General features: G+C 33.6%; 11 protein-coding genes and 1 non-coding gene across 12 annotated transcripts; 5 read left to right on the top strand and 7 right to left on the bottom strand.

Annotated features, from left to right (window-relative positions):
- The first annotated feature begins 81 nt into the window (after positions 1-81).
- On the top strand, positions 82-1,595 carry NAEGRDRAFT_79504 (FAD linked oxidase-like protein). The gene is made up of 2 exons (XM_002677942.1): positions 82-523; positions 584-1,595. The coding sequence occupies exons 1-2, from the start codon at positions 346-348 to the stop codon at positions 1,537-1,539; spliced, it is 1,134 nt and encodes a 377-aa protein (XP_002677988.1). The 5' UTR covers positions 82-345; the 3' UTR covers positions 1,540-1,595.
- Positions 1,596-3,734: 2,139 nt separating this feature from the next.
- On the top strand, positions 3,735-4,539 carry NAEGRDRAFT_33141 (uncharacterized protein; the record flags this gene model as incomplete). Its single annotated transcript, XM_002677941.1, has 3 exons — positions 3,735-3,829; positions 3,915-4,286; positions 4,329-4,539. The coding sequence occupies 3 exons, from the start codon at positions 3,735-3,737 to the stop codon at positions 4,537-4,539; spliced, it is 678 nt and encodes a 225-aa protein (XP_002677987.1).
- A 119-nt stretch (positions 4,540-4,658) lies between these two features.
- Positions 4,659-4,730, bottom strand: NAEGRDRAFT_t278. Its single transcript has one exon. It is a non-coding gene; the product is annotated as a tRNA-Met (tRNA).
- Positions 4,731-4,952: 222 nt separating this feature from the next.
- NAEGRDRAFT_66860 (silent information regulator family protein) lies at positions 4,953-5,843 on the top strand (the record flags this gene model as incomplete). Its single annotated transcript, XM_002677940.1, has 1 exon — positions 4,953-5,843. One exon carries the CDS (start codon positions 4,953-4,955, stop codon positions 5,841-5,843), a length of 891 nt encoding a protein of 296 aa, XP_002677986.1.
- A 141-nt stretch (positions 5,844-5,984) lies between these two features.
- NAEGRDRAFT_66859 (uncharacterized protein) lies at positions 5,985-6,752 on the bottom strand (the record flags this gene model as incomplete). Its single annotated transcript, XM_002677848.1, has 1 exon — positions 5,985-6,752. The coding sequence occupies one exon, from the start codon at positions 6,750-6,752 to the stop codon at positions 5,985-5,987; it is 768 nt and encodes a 255-aa protein (XP_002677894.1).
- Positions 6,753-6,879: 127 nt separating this feature from the next.
- NAEGRDRAFT_66858 (uncharacterized protein) lies at positions 6,880-7,992 on the bottom strand (the record flags this gene model as incomplete). The annotated part of the gene is made up of 1 exon (XM_002677847.1): positions 6,880-7,992. The coding sequence occupies one exon, from the start codon at positions 7,990-7,992 to the stop codon at positions 6,880-6,882; it is 1,113 nt and encodes a 370-aa protein (XP_002677893.1).
- A 1,231-nt stretch (positions 7,993-9,223) lies between these two features.
- NAEGRDRAFT_79503 (uncharacterized protein) lies at positions 9,224-9,665 on the top strand (the record flags this gene model as incomplete). The annotated part of the gene is made up of 2 exons (XM_002677939.1): positions 9,224-9,283; positions 9,334-9,665. 2 exons carry the CDS (start codon positions 9,224-9,226, stop codon positions 9,595-9,597), a joined length of 324 nt encoding a protein of 107 aa, XP_002677985.1. The 3' UTR covers positions 9,598-9,665.
- A 49-nt stretch (positions 9,666-9,714) lies between these two features.
- Positions 9,715-11,367, bottom strand: NAEGRDRAFT_48621 (uncharacterized protein; the record flags this gene model as incomplete). Its single annotated transcript, XM_002677846.1, has 1 exon — positions 9,715-11,367. The coding sequence occupies one exon, from the start codon at positions 11,365-11,367 to the stop codon at positions 9,715-9,717; it is 1,653 nt and encodes a 550-aa protein (XP_002677892.1).
- A 2,569-nt stretch (positions 11,368-13,936) lies between these two features.
- On the bottom strand, positions 13,937-15,699 carry NAEGRDRAFT_79502 (EF-hand domain-containing protein). The gene has a single exon (XM_002677845.1). The coding sequence runs from the start codon at positions 15,587-15,589 to the stop codon at positions 14,006-14,008; it is 1,584 nt and encodes a 527-aa protein (XP_002677891.1). The 5' UTR covers positions 15,590-15,699; the 3' UTR covers positions 13,937-14,005.
- A 415-nt stretch (positions 15,700-16,114) lies between these two features.
- On the bottom strand, positions 16,115-16,953 carry NAEGRDRAFT_79501 (HMG box domain-containing protein; the record flags this gene model as incomplete). Its single annotated transcript, XM_002677844.1, has 2 exons — positions 16,115-16,757; positions 16,902-16,953. 2 exons carry the CDS (start codon positions 16,951-16,953, stop codon positions 16,264-16,266), a joined length of 546 nt encoding a protein of 181 aa, XP_002677890.1. The 3' UTR covers positions 16,115-16,263.
- Positions 16,954-17,625: 672 nt separating this feature from the next.
- On the top strand, positions 17,626-18,366 carry NAEGRDRAFT_66853 (uncharacterized protein; the record flags this gene model as incomplete). Its single annotated transcript, XM_002677938.1, has 1 exon — positions 17,626-18,366. The coding sequence occupies one exon, from the start codon at positions 17,626-17,628 to the stop codon at positions 18,364-18,366; it is 741 nt and encodes a 246-aa protein (XP_002677984.1).
- Positions 18,367-18,786: 420 nt separating this feature from the next.
- On the bottom strand, positions 18,787-19,584 carry NAEGRDRAFT_66852 (uncharacterized protein; the record flags this gene model as incomplete). Its single annotated transcript, XM_002677843.1, has 2 exons — positions 18,787-19,344; positions 19,393-19,584. The coding sequence occupies 2 exons, from the start codon at positions 19,582-19,584 to the stop codon at positions 18,787-18,789; spliced, it is 750 nt and encodes a 249-aa protein (XP_002677889.1).
- Between the last annotated feature and the right edge of the window lie 274 nt (positions 19,585-19,858).

The raw sequence follows: 19,858 nt of genomic DNA, 5'->3' as shown, positions 1-19,858 counted from the left end.
CATTGTAATTTGTAATTTTAAATAAAACACTCTCCAATTATTGAACTGTAAATCCGAAAAAACTTTACAAAAAAAATGCTTCAAAGTAATACGAGCTCGGAAATTACCCACGATCAAGAAGAGCTGATTCTCCTGCACAGGGATGATAAATCCCATCGCGTGCAGTATGAAAAGGCCAGAAAATTATGGAATGGCTGCATTGATCTATTTCCTAAAGTAATTGCTCAATGTAGATCGGAACAAGATGTGTTATCTGCTCTCCGATATGCCAAAATTCATCAATTAGAGTTGAGTATCAGAGGAGGTGGACATAATGTGTGTGGCTTTGCTTCGTGTAATGATGGCATGATGATTGATATGTCCAAGATGAATGATGCTAAATTTGTTGTGAACAATGATGAGAAATTGATAAGAGTCCAAGCTGGAGCATTGTGGGGAGATGTTGATAGGGAATGTTCTAAAGAGAATAGATATGTTGTTGGTGGAATGGTGAGTCATACAGGTGTGGCTGGATTGACATTAGGTGAGTGTTCTGATCTTGCATATTAACCAATTGTACCAATAATGATTAAATGAAAAAAAGGTGGAGGAATAGGATGGCTGAGTAGAGCTTATGGATTAACATGTGATAGTTTAGTTTCAGTTCGAATGGTATCAGTGGAGGAGGAAACAATTGTGGAAGTGAATGAAAAAGATGAGCTCATGTTTGGACTCAGAGGAGGCGGAGGAAATTTTGGAATTTGTACTGAATTCACATTCAAGACAAGAAAATTAACTAAAATGGATCATGGAATTTTTGTGTATCCATTTGAGAATGCAACAAAAGTTGTGGAAACTTATTTCGTCATGACAAATCCTTTTAGTGAGACACAACCAAAAATTCCTGACAATATTACATTGTACTTGTTTATTGCCAAGGATCAAATTATAATCATGTCCTTATTTCATGAAGGAGATGTCACAGAAAATGAAAAGGATCAAGTTTCATATAATTTCTATACCGAAAATATTATTGGAAAGTTATTTGAAATGGAACCCTTATTGACTTCTTTTTGTGATGACTATGTGGAGCTACAACAAAAGTTTGATATTGGAAATAGCCACGGCAAAAAGTATTATTGGAAAACTCTATTCTTCAATGAGCCAATTCAAAAGCAAGCTATCAACCACTTGTTGGAATGTATCAAAACAGCTCCATATACCACCAACATTGAAGTCATGCATTTGGGAGGTGAAATCTCCAGAAAATCAAAACAAGATACAGCTTATGTACAAAGAGATGCTATTTATGAGATTCACAGTATTGGAAGTTGGGAAAACAATACGGACATATCAGTCTTTAAAAATTGGGCCGATTCTCAATTTTATTCTGGACTTTGCAATTTTTCATGTAATGTTAGTGGATATGTGAATACAAGTGGGGCTGTAGATTGTAATACCATTGAATATTATAAGGAAAATTATGAGAAATTGGTTCAACTGAAACGAAAGTATGATCCCAGTAATTTACTAAAAAGAAATCACAACATAAAGCCATAAATTATACAAATCCAATTTAATCCAATTCGAATAAATTATTTTCACTTTCCTCTTCTACATAGTTTTCAACTATCATGATATTTTGAATACTCTTCTTGAGTTCAGCAATTATTGTCAATTGATTAAGTAAATTACATTCCAAACTTAAAGAGCCTAAATCATTCATAGCTTCATAAACGGATGGATTTAAATCATGTCTCAACAGATCAGTTTTGTAAACACAGTGGTCCTTTCTTTCGAAAACATACTTTGCAATGCAACTATTCTTAAATGGTCTCATATTCATTATCCTGATTAACGCGACATCACTTGGGGTGACTCTTGTACCCTTTTTCAAAAATAACACTGTACGCATTATTTGTATTTGACCTCTCTGAATTCTGGTTGGAATATTACACGCTTGAAAGTATTGAGTCTTGTGAGGCTCCAGTCCAGTATCTCCTTCATACATGTTTACATCTTCACGGACCAATTCGCCTACAGCACATACTCTACTACATGATTTTGACTCTACCACTTTAATCATTTCCAAAGGATCTCTATTCGTAAAGAGAAGTGTAACTTGTCCAACCAATAATTTCTCCAACTGTTTCAAATTTTCTCTCTCCTCTTTATCAACCAATTGTGGCACCATTTCCCTGATCATCTTGATCACAACCGAATTCTTTCCCATAAACAACTCTGATTCATATTCCTCACTAACCAAATATCTAACATCTGATAATATTTCTCCTATAACCAATTCCGTACCAATAATAATAATCCTCTCAAACCTCTCATACAACTCTTTAAAATTCAACATTTGATATTGTTTCATCAGAGCACGATCTTCCGTATAATATTCCGAACGGCGATCAAGTTTGAATTTTCGTGGTGGAATTGATAACAGATTGGTTGGGAGCACAAGTTTTGTTTTGACATTTTTTTTTAGGGGAACTTTTTTAAATTTCGAGATTGAAGTTCATTTTGATGAGTTGATCAATTTGAAAATTTACAAAGACATTAAGGAACGACTTTGATATTTTGGAGAAAGCTCAAGATTTGTTGTTTTCAAAGAGTTGAATATTGACAGAAGCATTGTAAACTAACAATTTGGTATTTATTGAAATGTTTTTCAATCAATAACCCCACCAAACAAAAAACCAAATTACTGTAAAGATGATGTACCTCTCTTCACCTTTTGGTTGTTTTCCGACTCAGGATTTCACTATTGGTGCAACAACAACTTGAGAAAGAACATTATCCTCTAACAATTTCCAGCCAAACCTTTTAGACTTGTACAACTGTCTTGTTGGTTGATTTTCAGTTCCCAGTCAGGTATGTTGACACCATGGTTTTATCAATTTGAAAATTTACAAAGATATTAAGAAAGATTTTGATATTTTTGAAAAAGTTGGAAATTTACAGTTTTTTGACTTGTCAAAAGTGTTGAATGATTTACAGTTTTGCACTGTAGAAGACTGACAGATGCATTGTAAGCTGATGTTTAACATTTAATTGAATATTGTTGATATGTAATGATTTGTTATCTGAATCTTGTTATTTGGAAAATGGTTTTCTTTATTGGAATGTTATCTGATGAACAATTTGGGACCAAACAGTATCTCTCCACATAATGAAGAGTTTCCACCTCTTTCCACAAGAGAAAACCATTCCCATTTGGTCCGATAATATCTTCTCGTGGATGATGAGTGTGTTTTTCATTGTTATTTTCATTATCTCTTGCGGTCTTTTAAGTTTCGAATAAATAGTGGAAATCAAATTGTGAATGTTTGAATCAATAACAAAAAAAACAAAATGAATAACAATTCAAACAAATCATTTGCTACTACTAGAAGAAACTCTTCTAATACTGTCCTTATTCTCAGTTGTATTGTCTGTTTGGTTTTTTTGACAATGGTCACTCCAATTGAACTTTCCAAGGAAACAAAAAGAAACCATTACCACCAAAGCACAATAGCACTCATCCTGTTCATCCAACTCATCCAATTGCCAACCACACTCATGCCAACACTCCTGTCAATGACAAATCTTTGATTGACAGAATTAATTCCAATCATACTCATGGATGGAAGGCAACTGAATACTCTAGATTTGATAACATGACCATTTCACAACTTAGAGATAATCTATTTGGTCTTTCATTGATGAGCACTGATGAAGACACTCCAAGAATGGAAAATATTGAAACTAGAATGGATATACCCATGAATTTTGATGCAAGAACTCAATGGAGAGGGTGTGTTCCAGCAATTAGAGATCAACAAACATGTGGTGCTTGTTGGGCTTTGTAAGTTTTACAATTTGATTTTATTAATTTCAACTTATAATTTCATTCGACACAATTTTCCTTTTTTTGGTAATATTTATGATAGTTCTGCAAATTATGTATTGGCTCATAGATTGTGCATTGCCACCAATGGTCAAACCAATGTTGTCCTCTCACCAGAATACCAAGTACAATGCGATACAATGAATAAGGCCTGTCAAGGAGGTTATTTGAAATATTCTTGGACATTTTTGGAAAATACTGGAACACCTCTCGATACTTGTATTCCATATGCTAGTGGAAGAGGAACCTTCTCCTCTGGAACTTGTCCAACTCAATGCAAGATTGCTTCCATGTCCATGAGCAAGTATAAGGCCAAAAATACTCGTTACATTACAGGTATCAATAATATCAAGACTGCAATCATGACATATGGCAGCGTACAAGCTGGTTTCACAGTCTACAGGGATCTTACAGGGTGAGTTTAATTTGTTTCATATATACTAATTTGTTTTTCTAGATACAAGTCAGGAGTCTATAAACACGTTGTAAGCACAGTTCTTGGTGGACATGCTGTTGCCTTAATTGGATTTGGAGTTGAGGGAGGTTCTAATTATTGGTTAGCTGCCAATTCATGGGGTCCAAATTGGGGAATGTCTGGATATTTCAAAATTGCTCAAGGAGAGGGTGGAATTGAGAATCAAGTTTATGCTGGAGAAGCTGTCTATTAATTTGAACAGTTCAAACCCCAAATATATATGACAGATCTATCGATCTTTCAGAAACAGTAATTCCAACAAAATTGAGTTGGAATTGTAAATAACAAAATAAACATTCATAAAAAAATAGTTAGCAAATCTAGGTTTCGATCCTAGGACCTATGGGTTATGAGCCCATCGCGCTTCCGCTGCGCCAATTTGCTTTACGACCTAAATCTTTAAAACCAGTTGTTTAAACACATCAGCCTTAAACAAAAGGTGAACCTTGCTGATAAAAATAGAGGAGAAAATTAAGAACTTTGAAAATGACGAATATTTTCGTTACAGATTTTTCCTCTTTAAGAATCGTCATCAAATTTTCACATCTAATTCATTCATTCAAAAAAATACCTACTATCTACTAAGCTTAAATATCCTCTCACAACATGCCAAAGCAATCCAAAAAGAAGAGCAAATCCTCATCCCAAACAACCTCCGAAAAAGCATCAGAACCAGCCAAACCAAAAGAACTTCCAGCTTCATTGAAAGAACACGAAGAGAGTGAAACATCCATCAAGAGAAAAGTCAAAAAACTGGCCAATTATTTGAAAGAAGCCAAACATGTAGTGATTTATACTGGAGCTGGTATTTCAACAAGTGCACAATTGAGTGATTATCGTGGGCCGAAAGGAGTTTGGACTGCAATGGAATATGGTGTTGAGGAATATGAAGGTGTGGAAATTGAGCAAGCTGTTCCTACCTATTGTCACTATGCCATCACACATTTGGTCAAGAAGGATTATGTAAAGTATGTCGTATCGACCAATGTGGATGGTCTTCATAGAAGATCTGGATTACCTAGAGATAAGCTTGCTGAATTACACGGAAATTGTTATGTTGAATATTGTAACAAGTGTGAAAAGGAATATTTGAGAGGATTTGATGTTAGTAAGAATGAAAAGGATTGGACCAAGCACTTTACTGGAAGAAAGTGTGAATGTGGTGGCAGACTTAAAGATAATATAATTCACTTTGATGAAGATTTGCCTGAGAAGGATTTTGATCAAGCAATGGATCATTCAAAGAAGGGTGATTTTGCATTGGTTCTTGGAACAAGTATGAAAGTTACCCCTAGTTGTGAATTCCCACTTGAAGTTCTAGATAATAAGGGAATGATGTGTATTGTAAATTTACAGAAAACTGAATATGATAGATTGGCAACTGTCAGAATTTTTGGTAAGACTGACTTGTTTATGCAATTGTTAATGAAAGAATTGGAAGAAGAGGAAAATGTTGATACTTCATTTGATGCTCTTCAAGTGATTAATATTGATTAGAATAAATTACTGTTCGACAACTAGAAGGAATGTTTGAATTTGAGGTGAACAAATTCATCAAATAGTTTAACTCTGAAATCATTAGAGGTTTTGTGGAATTTTCTTCATATTAGAATAATTGTTAACACAAATTTCAATAGCTTAAATGGTTAAAGGTATTCTTTCAGTGACATGAAATGGTTCCTCAAGAGATTCTCTCCACATGAAAACCAATTCACATACTTTAAACTTTCCTCCCTGCCATTCATTCTTAATCTTCTCAAATTCATTAGTGGTTGAATTATTATTCCTTGTTTTTTTCACGTTTGCTAAATTTGAATTTGATAATTGACCAAGTGTTAAATGGGGATGAAACTTTTCTTCCACATTCCCATTCTTTCCTTCACCTTCCTCCAAAGCACCAGTTGCAGCACATTGTGGGAAAATCTCCTTCAGCATGGCATAAATTTTCTGCAATATTTCCAGTTGCTTTTCATCTGTTGGACTTGCCAACACAAACTTTGAAAATTGTCTGCAATAGACATGATGAGGTGGAAAATCAATCTCAAAACTCTTCACTTGTTCCTTCTCAATAATAACTTGCTCAATTAATTGTTTGGCCTTGAAAAAACTCTTCTTATGTACAAACGGATACATTAAATTCAAATGTGGAGCCCATCGGTTGAAACTCTTATCATTCTCCTGTCTAATATGTTGTACATGATCAAAAAGTGAAGAGTTTGATCCGGAACTACTTTCATCATAATTATCATCATCATGATTATTCGGAATTAATATACAAAGTGATGATTGTTTAGTAACTATAAAATTATCACTACTACTGGTTTCTGATGTTGACGATGAAGGATTCCTTGAATTATTATTATTATTACTCTTTGATGATAAATTCTTCTTTTGATTTGTTTTCATTTTTTTTACAATTTCAATTATGAATTTGATGCTTTTGAAATCCATTCTAAAGTTGAATTGGAATTTGTGGAATTTAAATTAAGATTCCAATTTATTTAGTAATTTCATTGAAATAAATACCAGAATATTATAAAAATGAAAATTGAACATCCCAATAATGTGAAAATTTCAATAAATTCGAATTAAACAAAGATCTCATATCACACAAATCTAATTTTGATATACTAGTTTTGTCGTATCCATTGAGAATGTACAATCTCTCCTTCCCAGTATGACATTTAAAGTTATAAATGGTGCTTACATTAGTGGTAGGAAGAATCTTGAAATTATCCTTAAATAAATTAAATTCAGTTTCGCTCAATTTCTTTTCCCAATAATCTTTACAATAATTGGTCAAACTAAATGGTATATGAGTTTCTGTAATCACTTCTCCAAGTTGGAATAGCGACTCGTCCAAGTGAAATAACAATACCTCATGTGTATCTCGTGTTATATCCATATAATCAATATGTCCTCCATAAATGAATAATGTATCCATATCATCATTTGATGGAATAGTTGCATTAAATTTACTGGCCCACCTATTAGAAACCAATACCATTCCAGAATTATATCTAGGCAAAATTTTTGGTATTACCTCCTCATCTGTGTCATCAATACAATAAATTGAATACCAATTTCTATTCTCAACATCAAATGCATAAATATTGGCTGTTGTAAAACAAGAAGTGATCCAACCTCCAAATACAATGACATATCTATTCTTCCAAAACAATGAAGATTGAGAATGTAAAACAAATCCCATTTGAAAATTTGTCAAAAATTCAAATTCACACGTTTCCACATTAAACTTGATACAATCCTTCAAACTGGTTGATTTTCTAATCCTATATCCACCAAACCAGTAAAAACAATTCCTCTCTCTATCTGCTAATAATGGACTCAGAATTCTCACATACGAAGTTTCAAAACTCTTATAAATTCTCTCAACTTGAATCGAAGAAGCATTATTCTCTTCAATAATTTTCAACCTATGAACCTGTTCTAAATTCCTGCCACTTCCTTCAGATTCGGAAAACATGTAGAAATAACCATTCAATTCTCCAATTTCAATAAATGTTAAAACTACAAGTGAATTTTCATCAGCATCATCCTCATTGTATATTCTCACATTCTGATATTCGTAAATTCTATACTCCAAACCCTCACCCAGAAAAGACACCCTAGAAACCTTGATCATATTTTCACCTTTAATGAGTTGGAACATATAAAGTGAATTGTTAATCATGATCCGAGAATGGCATGTTGTGATGGTGGTGTTTAATATTTTTCGGTGGAAGGGAAAATTATCATATAGCAGTACATTTTGATCTTGATTCATTTTTTTGAGTGGAGTAATATTTCTGTTCATGAATTGTAAAGTCAACTATGGTAAATAATTGAACTATTCATGCAATCTTTCAAGAAGAAGAGGAAAGATCGAAGAATATATTTCATTAGGATATTGAAATCCTCAATAGAGATTGTTGAAAATGAAATTGAGTTGTTTTTTTGATCAAGGGATGAAATCTTCAATTGATTGTAGAATTGAAAATAACACATACATTAATGTTATCTACAGTTTTTGTATGACATTTCGCTGACAGGTGCTAATTTGGAAAAATGACATTACAACGTCGAAAATGTCAATTTGTTGTAACTGACTTCCTTACATGTAGTTTTTAAAATATGTCGACGTTTGGAAATATTTTCTCCTTCAATTTGCTTCGGTTTCCCTGCCAACCATCACTTTAAATTCTTTGGTTTCGCCAACTTTCCATTATTTCACCACTCTAAAAAAAAACGACATTATCTCGATCTCTTTCGAATTGATCATTAAAATCCAAAATGACCTATCATAAAATTGGTTTCCAATACTTCTTCTACAAGCCATACGTTTGGTTATCAGCAATGGCCATCCTCTCTGCTGGTTCAGTTGCCAACTTGAAATGGCAAGAAGCTGAACAAGGTAAATCATTTGTTGAAGCTCGTGCCACACCTGAAACTCTTGCTTTTGAATCAAAGTATTGTGCTAGACCTGGTGAAAATAAGGATATTGTGACTCAGGTTGATTTTGCTCCAATTTCTCATACCTATTGGGTTAAGAGAGAATAGATTTATTATAAACGAATGTAAACGAATCGAATATCATGTAAATAAAATTGTAAAATACCAATAATAGTGTGCACTAATCTTGTTGAATAATATAGTGTACTTTAATCTTGTTGATTATTCATACTAGAATTGGAGTTTCAGATAGGTACTATGGTAATGAAACCCTCATTGTAAAGCAACTGTAGATGACATAACCAGAGCGCCCAACATTACAAAACATTTAAAATATTTATTGATCATCCAATTTTAACACATGTCAATCCATAAAAAGATTCCTTCAACTGTCTTAATTATCTTTTATTAATAAACAAAAAAAAATGTCCACACAACTCCACCTCTTTGTCAAGGAACTCCCAGCCAGTGAAGAAGATCCAGCAGTATGTAATCACATCAAAATTCATCAAATAATTTAAATCCTAATTATTAGAAAATTTTCATCAAATCACTCAACTCAACCTCAAGTGAATTTGAGCTTGTTTTTGAAGATTCCACAGGAGAAGTTGATAAGGAACTTGTTTTGGATCTTCCTCTCCCTTCCATTGCTCGTGCTCATAAAATTGAATTGAAATTAGTTTTACCTGAAGTTGGATTTGAAAAAGTTTTTACATTTAATTTGACAGATGATGGAGTTTATGTTTTATTGGATGGAACTGAAGGTTTGAAATACAAGCAACAAAAGACTAGTTTTTAATAAGATTTAGTATCATACAGTGAGGAAATTAGAAATTCTTTTTTCAATTAAACTTGCAATTTATTGATTTTACAAAAAATTGAATTTATATTGAATGTGAAAAGGGTTTTCAATTTGTTAAAACAAGATGGCACAAATCATTACACATGCCAAGATGAATATCATTTGAAGAGTGCTAACCTTCTTAATGGAAATTGAGCTATTGACCTTTCCAATAACATTTCCACTCAAGGAAGCAACAGTAGAAGGTACTTTAGTTTCACAACTGACACCTCTAAATTGAGGAGAGCAAACACAATTATTTGGAGATGCACATTTTCCATTTCCTGAACAAACTTTTTCATCATTGGAAAGAATTCCATTACAATAGAAATCTTGACATGTAGCTCCAGAGAAACCAGCAGAACATGAGCAACTGTCTGGAGCATTACATTTACCATTTCCAGAGCAAACCTTTGCATCACTGTAATAAGTTCCATTACAGTTGAAATCTTGACAATATGTACCAGTGTATCCTTGTGTGCAATTGCAAATAGTTGGTGCTGAGCAGACACCTCGTCCATTACAAACATTTGATTCCTTGTAATGAATTCCATTACAGTAATAATCTTGACATGATGTTCCAGAGAAATCAGTTGGACAGGTGCAACCATCTGGACCAATACATTTACCTCTTCCTGAACAAACTGTTTGATCTGCATAATGAATTCCATAACATGTATAATCTAGACATGTGGCACCAGAATAACCAGCAGAACATGAGCAACTATCTGGAGCATTACATTTGCCATGTCCAGAACAAACATTTTGGTCATTGTAAAGAGTTCCATCACAATAATATTCTTGACAATATGCTCCACTATAACCTTGTGTGCAATTACAAACATTAGGACTAGAACAAACTCCTTTACCACTGCAAACACTTGATTCCTTATAATGAATTCCATTACAGTTGAATTCTTGACACTTTGATCCAAAATAACCATCATTACATGTGCAATTATTCAAATTATTGCATTGACCATGTCCAGAACAAACAGAGGTATCATTGATAGCAAGTCCAAAGCATGTGAAATTTCTACAATCATAACCAAAGGCACCTTCCATACAAGTACAATTATGTGGAACATTACAATAACCTCTTCCAGAGCATACCTCAGTTGCATTCTTATCAAAGCAAATTGGAACATCACATTTGGCTCCATGATACATGACTGAACCAATGTGTGGATACTTGTCAATAATCCAGCAGATCTTTCCAATAGAATCGTATATTGCCAAATTTCTATCTGATCTCACAACCAATCTGAATGGACCAATTCCACCATTACATCCAGAAGAGACTGTAGCATAGACAGTTCCATCAAGTTTGTGAAGTGTGAAAGCACCAGTGCTATTATCAATCCTCATGTAACGATCTGAATTCAATGGAGAATAGGTACCGGATGCCCAATCAGGTAAACCTGCTGTATCACTAAACAAGATGAGATTGGCGTCTAATTGGAGGACGAGATGTTCATTTCTTGGAGCATTTGCAATTTTGACTAATCTATTGAGAGTACCATTGATGTTAGAGTGAATATAGCCACCATATGAAAGATCTTGACAATCACATGTGTCTTGAGCTGTGCAAAAACCGTTTCCTCCACAGACGCTAAGGTCAGTTGGGTCCAAGCCGAAACATGTGAATTGTTGGAGAGTGTAGTCTGCTTTGAGAATGAGCAGTGTTAATAAGCAGATGAAGCAAAGAATGCCGGTTGCTGATTTCATTTTTTTGAGTGTTTAGAAGAAAGGTTGCAACATGAGGTTTTTGAATATTGCTTTAGTTTGCAAGTGCAGCACCTTTGGTCTGTTGGAAAACGTTCGGGTAATTAGCTTATTAAACTAATGGATGAATAGTATACTTTACAATGTTTCTCACTGACATGTTTCGAGTTGACCTTTCCAATCTATTACAGTATTTCCTTTTTGAAATATGATCTGTTAAAAATGGTCTGCCAATCTCATTTTTCATATATTGCCATTCACAACCTTTTCACTGTATTGTAATTGTTGAAAGAGGTCATTGACTTGATTATGAAATAAGGCATGTTAGAATTGAATTAGTACAAAGAGCGGAGTTAATTAATCATGTTAACAATGATCCATCACTGCATTATGTGAATACAACAGGAACTGTTCATCTCTTTTTTGTTTAGCTTCTGTGTTTCTCCCCCTTTTTACTTAACTAACAATCCTTTCTTGTAATAACAGCAGAAGACCTTGTTGAAGAAACTAAGTTGAAATAACAACTTTACAGGTTCCTTCATTAACTGTAAAATAGGTTCCTACTAATTCAGACCTTCAGAACTTTTGTGGAAGAACTATGAAAAAGAGATATTGTAGTTTTCGAGAAACCATGACATAAATTGTTCGATGGAATTTTTTTACCGATCGATGATTGATCGAGATGGAAAATGATCGATTGAATGGATGAAACATAGAATTTTATCAATTAATTGATCGATCAATCGATCGATCTATCAATGTTCTTCATTATATCTCAAAATCCTCATTGAACTGAGCTTGAGACTTTGATTTTGATGATTTCTTTTGTTCTTCCAGTTCAGGTTTGATTTTCTTCTTGCCTTTTTTTTGGTTTTTTCAATTATTTTTTTAGAGACACAGATTTCCTTCTCCCTTATTTGAATTGTTTCACAAAGGTTCGAAAAATCTTCTCCAAATTGCTCCTTTTTCATTTTGAACCAACCCTTGGTTGGATGTCAGTATAGAGTGCCTTGAAAATCACCTTATTGGTATTACTTAATTCCATATCAAGCTGGATGACATCAGGAACAATTCATTAAGTTTGAATGTGGTTTAATTTCTTTACAATGAATTCGACATTTTCAGAAATGCTGGGTTACAAATTAGATAGATTTGTTACTTACTGAATTACTAGTGGATCTTCCACTACATCAAACGAGTTTCCCAAGTACTTGACATGATAAAATACAACACTTGAAAAAAGATTTGAATTATTGAGTGCCTTAATTAATGATAAAGGGCGAGAATGAAAGCAAACTTGATAAGGTGTTCTTTGAACAAAACCACATGTTCAGGAGCAACAACGTCCAAACTTGTGTAAGCAATTATTTAATCAAGAACCAACACTCTGACTTTGGGGAGTTCAATATTTACTCAAACATTTATGTAATATTTCAATATCCATATCCCAAATTTCAAAAATCAAGAGTGAGCACTTGGCATATTCTTGGAAAAGTGTTGAGGCAACTTTCAGTCATTGAGCTCTGAAAGGATTATAAGAAATTCATATTTATTTTCAAATGCCACATCGGAGGATTGGCTTGGCACATGACTTTAAGCAATTTGGAAAAACAACTTTTTGTGTTTTGAAGTGCTTTATTTTGAAACATCACAAGAAATCAAACAACAATCTTTTGATAATTAGCTGATTGAAATTGTTAATGAATCATGATCGATTGTTTGATAGATTGATCAAAAAATAGATTGATTAGATGGATTTTAATCGATCAACATGGATGGAAAAATGATTGGTGTTGAAAAATTTATGTCATGGTTTCTGGAAAACTACAATACAAGTGGAAGAAAAGGTTAATGGAAAGATAAATGTTCATATTATTGATATATTTACTTGTTTCACTTATTTTAAGAAATAAGCATAAACAGACAATCCATGATTAACCAGAAAGTGTGTTATCTTGGTGGTTGTTATTGTCACATTACCATTTCAATTATTAATTTTGGACGGGAAGCCTGCCAGGAATATAGCGACAGTCCCGCTACAGTCTTTGACTGTATGAACAGTGAAGGCAACTAATCTATTGATTGTTGGTTCAGTAATTATTATTTAGAAACGCTTGCTACCTGACCATCTATTTATCACCTTTTATTTTAATCTATTTAGAAAGAGAAACTTGTGGTTGATCAATAAACGATAAAATTTCGAATTTGAGTCTTCAAACATTGAAATAGTTTACGATTAACAAAATCTTTAGACAGTAAGTCAAGAAATGATTTTTCACAAAGGAAGAGATAATAAGGATAAATATCAAGTCAATGTTTTAATATTGTTCTTCATATTCCAGAAGAATCATGCTCTAACAGATAAAAAGACTACAGCACCACAGGTTCCCAAGTTGTCTCCAACCTCAGTACTGATGTGGCTCGACGATGCTTAACTTCTCAAATCGGACGGGATGAGGTGCATTCATCGTGATATGGCCGTAGCCATCAGTTGTATTAAAATATGAAATATCAATCTAACAAGAAATTCGTGCTCTTAAATATCGAATTTGACAATACTAGTAAAATTGAATTTTGTAATGAAAGATTTTTAATAATGAAATAAAGTTTGTTTGAAATATTTGTTAATTTTTGTACATTGTTAGTCCTCGAGTTGACTAGAATATTCTGATTCAATCTCTTCAAAAGATTTAGTCTCGCCCAGAGCATCCCTTAACTCGTCTTCATACATGGACATTGAATCATTATGCGAAACCATAGATTCATAGATAATGTCAGGGGACAATTGTTTGAATTGACTTGAATTTTCATCTGTATTATGATTTCCAAACCATCCTTTAGAAACTAGTAATCGAATAATTAATTGTAACTTTTCAATTTCTCCTCCGTCCATACATGGTGAATATGATGCAAGTGCTTTCAAGAGTGAAGTGGTAAGCATATCAAATCCTTCTGAATTTTCTTCTTGATTTTCATCCTTGAATGATTGACAAACGGCAGCTCCATATTTGAGAATTGCCCTAGTTTTAGATGGGTTATTATCTACAATTGCTCTTCTCAATGCTGCATTCAATTCCACTCTATCAATAGATTCCTTGTATTGAGCTAGGAAATCCAGAGTCTCCTGTCCATTAGAAAAAATTACAGTATTCAATAAATCACCCTTATTCAATGGTTTCTTATTGGAAGGTAAGTCAAGAGATGGAAGAGATGATTCGCTCGGAGTATGAGAAAGTACTTGGAAAATTGCTGATTTTCTTCTTCCTTCCTTCGTTTGAGGAGAAGTTGGATTTTCCGTAGTTATGGATCTAGGAGAGGAAACATCCGAAACATTATCATCAGCGAGTCCTTCACTGAATAGTCCCATTAGTTTTCCATCGAGTAAATTTGGAGAAACCATTGATGGTTCAATATTATTGAGCATATCCTTGATATCATATGTTTTCATAAATTCAAGAAATTCCTGATAGTTGATAGTTCCATTTTGATCCTTATCAACCTTCTTAATAATATCACCAATATTACCTTCCATATGTTCTCTAATTGCTTTCCACCTCCTTTTAATATCGTCTTGTTCTGTATTTCCAGTAATCATTTGTTCAAAGTTGTGATGGTTGCCTATCCCAGCACCTGGAATGACAGCTACTGATCTTCGTTTCATACTATCTTCATCGGAGAGATTTCTAGATCTTCTCCAGAGAGGTGTTGATGCTTTCTTTTCGTTGAAATCTGTTGACATTCTATTCTTCTTTTTAAAAATTGCAAAACGAGAAGATTTCTTCTTATCGAGCTGTTTCGAATCTGTTTCGTTGGTTATTGTTGAACTATTTGTTGTTGAAGTTGAAGTAGCTCCTCCAGTACTAGCTGCTGTCGATGTAGTTGTTGTTGCCTGAGTGGACTGTCCTGATTGACTCAAGTCTCTCTTTTTACCAGTTTCGTATGCAAGTAGCTCACTCCTCAGACAAACATCATGAAGTGTATGAATCAATTCTGTTAGAAAAGTTCTCATTTCTGTCAAATCCAATTCATTATTATGATCCAAATCATAAAACTTCCACAAGTAATAAATCATATCATCACCTAATGCAAAACAATTAATGAGAGTTGATTGAATTTGTTCATTTTGTACATTTTTCAAATTTTGTTCTGCAGAAAAGTTCCTTGAACGTCTGTTTGAGGTTGATAAGTCGAAACCTGTAGTGGCAGAAGTTGCTTGGTTACCCATTTCCAAATTCTAGAAATTTTTATTCTTATTGACAAAGTGTTGGGAGTTGTATTGAATAGTTTGGTTTAGTTTGAGGAAATGACAAACGAGGATGCTGTGGAGATGTTTTTTTAATATTGAATATTGTTGTATCAATAGGAGTGACTGCAGAATAATGTGATGATTGACCACTGAAGGAGGGTGATGATGACTGAAGGAAATTACAGAGATGATGTTTTTTTTTGTTCAGGACATCTGACATTGACCGGCTTGGTAGTTCCAAATTGAAACCATGACCTAAAATTGTTGATGAAAAACACCAAATATTGCATGGTGCAACATCTTCCTTTGCAATTGAAAACAACTTGCCAAATTCTTCATTAGAATATAATGAATATTCAATATTTGACTAGCTAGGATGAAATAAGTACTACTTCTGATATTCAAAGTGTTACTTGTTCTTCATTAGTAACTCATGGAATTTAGAATCAACAAGAGAATGATAATTAAATTAATATTTAAATAATTGTTTTTTGTTTTATTTGTTTGGAAACTAGAGGTGATCATCAATTGTAGTGATGGGGCCTAGAAGTGTACTGTACACAAGTTATTAACAATTTGGTGTGTTGGTTGTTGGTGAAGTTTTAGATTTGTTGTGTGATGGGAGAATTGTGAGAGTGTTGTCTGTGGTAAATTTACTCGTCAGAATCTTCAGAAGCTGGCTTGGCATTCTTAGCCTTTTCAGTCCACTTCTTCTTTTCATCATCATCTAATTCCTTCCACATCTTTTGAACCTTTTCTGTGAGTTTCTTACCAGTCAAAGTATCAGTCTTGAGCTTTTCCTTGTTTTCCTTCATGTAGACTTGATAACCGTTTGGCTTTCTTGGAGCAGTTTCCTTCTTTTCAGTAGATTTCTTCTTCTTCTTGCTTGATTCATCATCAGAGGATTCTTCCTTCTTAGCCTTTCTCTTTCTGAGTTGTCTCTTGTTGGTATCATCAGAGTCATCACTTTCAGCGGCCTTGATAGCTTCAATCTTCTTATCATATTCAGCCTTGTTTTGTTGGTAGATCTTCTTGTACTTTTCCTTGGTTTCGTCAGAGACTTCCTTCCACATCTTGGCTAATTCCTTTTGGACTTCCTTTTGGGAGACATCATCACCGAGACGAGTCTTTACGGCAGTTCTATTGTCTGTAATTATTGTTGATCATCAATTAGTATTATTATTATTATTATTAAAATTCATCATCAATGGAAAGTTGAAGAAGGTCATGATATTATTTTTACAGAGAGTAAGAAAACCTTAAATGTTATATATTCACTCTTATTACATACCATTACAGTAGAGAATGTATGATGAGCAAGGCTTCTTCAAATCGGCAGACATTTTGGAGTGGTTGGTGAGTAGTAGGACGGTGTCTTTTTTACTTTTTGAATACCAACTCGTAACGTTTTTGAAAAAGTTTAAAGCAAACCGTTACGCTCCAAAACTTTAACTTTTAAAATTTTTTAACGAGCAACGGTTTTTTCGAGCCACATTGAATTTTTGTAAACTAGAGCCATGGCCAATCCATTAAGAGAGAACACATAATAGAGCCTATTGTCTAATATCGATGATCAACAACCAACCAAAAACCATCACAAGTGCGTTCAAATTGATAGAGGTAACAAACAACCTCACCACCTCTTCAATGGCAATATGAATCTCGTCACTTCCAACTACGATTCACACAAGATACGCACAAATATTATTGAATGCAAAGGAAAACATAGTACCAACAAGAGGCATCCACACATTACACATTACCATCATCAAACACAATGATTTAACCATCACATACAGTAATTCCAAACAATCAGCAATGTTTGACAAATGTCATCACAGATAAAAATGCAAATATCAACAAGAAGGAATCTCCGATTATTATCATTATTGGGATGTTTGCTGGTAATCATGATCATGATGTTGGTTTCAGCAACATATTGTAGTGAGGAAGAAGAAGAAGGCCTATTTATTGACTGTTCTCATCTCTTCTCTCATTGTCAATGTGGCAAACCGATGGTTATTGGTAAGGAATGTGTATGTCCATTGTGTCCTCAAGCTGTTTCACCTGATCAGGAACAAGCCTCACGTACAACACATGAACCAAAGAGTTTGAATGAAATTATAGAGATACAACAACAACAGGATCAGCATCACAGCAGAAATTTAATTTTCGAATCGGAAGAGATGAAGCAAATTGATAATGATTGTTCGAAAGAATGTCTCTATGGTGGTAGAAGGATGCAAGATTCAATTGATTCGGTTGGAAAGTGTGAATGCTATTGTGGAAAGAATGAAATGACACCAGAGAATCAACCAATTTATCCTTGTCATGAGATTTGTCATAACAAATTTATTGTGGAAATTGAGAGGAATCAACATGGATGCCAAAGTGGATGTGTCTGTTCAAAGAATATTGCTTTTGGTAATGATTTTATCAAGCTAAAATTGGATATTAGGTCAATGGAGGATAATTGCAAGTTTTTGGAAAAGTCTATCAGGAAGATGAGTGAACATGAGTGTGATGAACAATGTGGAAAGGATATTGGTGGGCAACTTGTACCTTATCTTGTAGTTTTGGGAGAGAGATCATTAACATGCTCTAATACAAAGTATTGTAAATGTAATAATCGCTCTGATACTCATAATGGAATGAGAGTGAATTCAAATCAGAGTCAATGTCAAAGAGAGTGTAATCATATTGTATCTCATGTGGAATATTCTTTTTCAAATGATTTGAAATGTCACTGTAAATAATACAAGAATATATTGGATTCTTCTTCTAATTTCTCCTTCAGATCTAACAGCGTATGGGTTACATTTTCTAGCTCAGGTTTCATTGGCATTTTAGAGGATTCAATTTCCTTCTGCTCTCCCAACTCACTCAGTTTCTTTCTTTTCTTGTTTTTTTGCTCTCAAGTTTTGTTCAATCCTCTTTTAATTAATTGATTGATCTTGTTTCAATCATTATTAATGGCAGAATGGAGATCTGGCTGCTCTTTCTTCACATGAAGCAACAGTGAAGCAACATCATCAACATAAACAATATTAATGTTTTGGACATTTTTAATAAGGAATCCACAAGAGGTACATGAAGGTTTTCATCTTGGTTACAATTTGAAAACAGTGAATTCGCATTTCGCCCAGTTTGGAAAAATATTGAGGCACAGAACCAAATTATAATCCATAGAGATTGAGAATTGTTGGATCTTCTTTTTTACAAACAGGACATTTTGAAGAAACTGAAAGAATTTCCTCACAACAATCTGAACAGAAAACATGTCCACAACTAAATGCAGCATTCTTCATATTCTCTAAACAAATGATACATCTCTTTTGCTCTGTTTCATCTTCTAATTTGGCTTGCAACTCTTCTACTGCTGTCAATTTAATTTCCGTCTCTTCTGTATCAGAAACATTTCCAATATTTTCTCTTAACACAGCAATTTGGAGCTCCAAATCTTTCAATCTCTTTTTGCTCGATTCCAATTCCACCAATGTTTTATTCAGAATGTATTCTCCTTCTTCATTTTCCGTCAGAGTTTTCTTCCATAAAATCAATCCACAACAACTCAAGCCAAGAATTCCCACAAAGACAACAAACTGATACAAATAATAAGTTTTCTGTTCAGATAACGATCGTGTAACAAGTTGTTCTCTGTGAGCAGTATATAGTTTGAAAAAGTCTATCGACTGATAAAACATGGCAATTTCAAACGCATCCCAACTTGAAATCTAATAAAACAGTAAGAAATCTATGATGATATTCACATATCAACATACCAAATATTGAATTCTATAATATGGATCGGCTCCTTGTTTGAGTAATCTATCAATTTCTTTCAATTGTCCTTCCTTAATGGCCAAATGAAGCGCTTCTGCTAGTTGATATTTCTTTATTGTAAAGCTTTCAATATATCCGAATAATAATATCATAGAAAGAGAGAGTAGCAACACTTTTATCAGTTTAGCCATTTTTTTGATCTAATTTAGTCCTACATTCAGTTTGTTTGAGAATAAACGACTAAATTCTGAAAACGTGTTCAATCTGAAAAAAACGTGTCCAAATTATCTTGCTTTATTCTGAGGAAAGCCTTTGAATTCCCAAGTAAATGGAATCAAAATCGTAAAACTTCATTTGGTTTCGATGCAGTAATGGCTGTTTTTCTTGGTGTTAAATGACAGATGATATTACAACAACATTTCTTAATGTTTCATTTCACTTATGAGTTTGGCTCCTTCCACACCA

The sequence above is a fragment of the Naegleria gruberi genome (genome assembly GCF_000004985.1).
Source record: "Naegleria gruberi genomic scaffold NAEGRscaffold_20, whole genome shotgun sequence".
NCBI lineage: Eukaryota > Heterolobosea > Eutetramitea > Acrasida > Naegleriidae > Naegleria > Naegleria gruberi.
Note: the sequence above shows the minus strand (reverse complement) of the source record. Positions and strands in the feature narration are given on the sequence as shown.

What these genes read in the sequence shown, in the direction of transcription:
- NAEGRDRAFT_79504 (XM_002677942.1), top strand. Translation starts at nt 346, where the DNA reads ATGATGATTGATATGTCCAAGATGAATGATGCTAAATTTGTTGTGAAC. An exon ending in TGTGGCTGGATTGACATTAG is followed by an intron (nt 524 to 583) that starts GTGAGTGTTCTG and finishes AATGAAAAAAAG; the next exon opens with GTGGAGGAATAGGATGGCTG.
- NAEGRDRAFT_79502 (XM_002677845.1), bottom strand. Translation starts at nt 15,589, where the DNA reads ATGGGTAACCAAGCAACTTCTGCCACTACAGGTTTCGACTTATCAACC.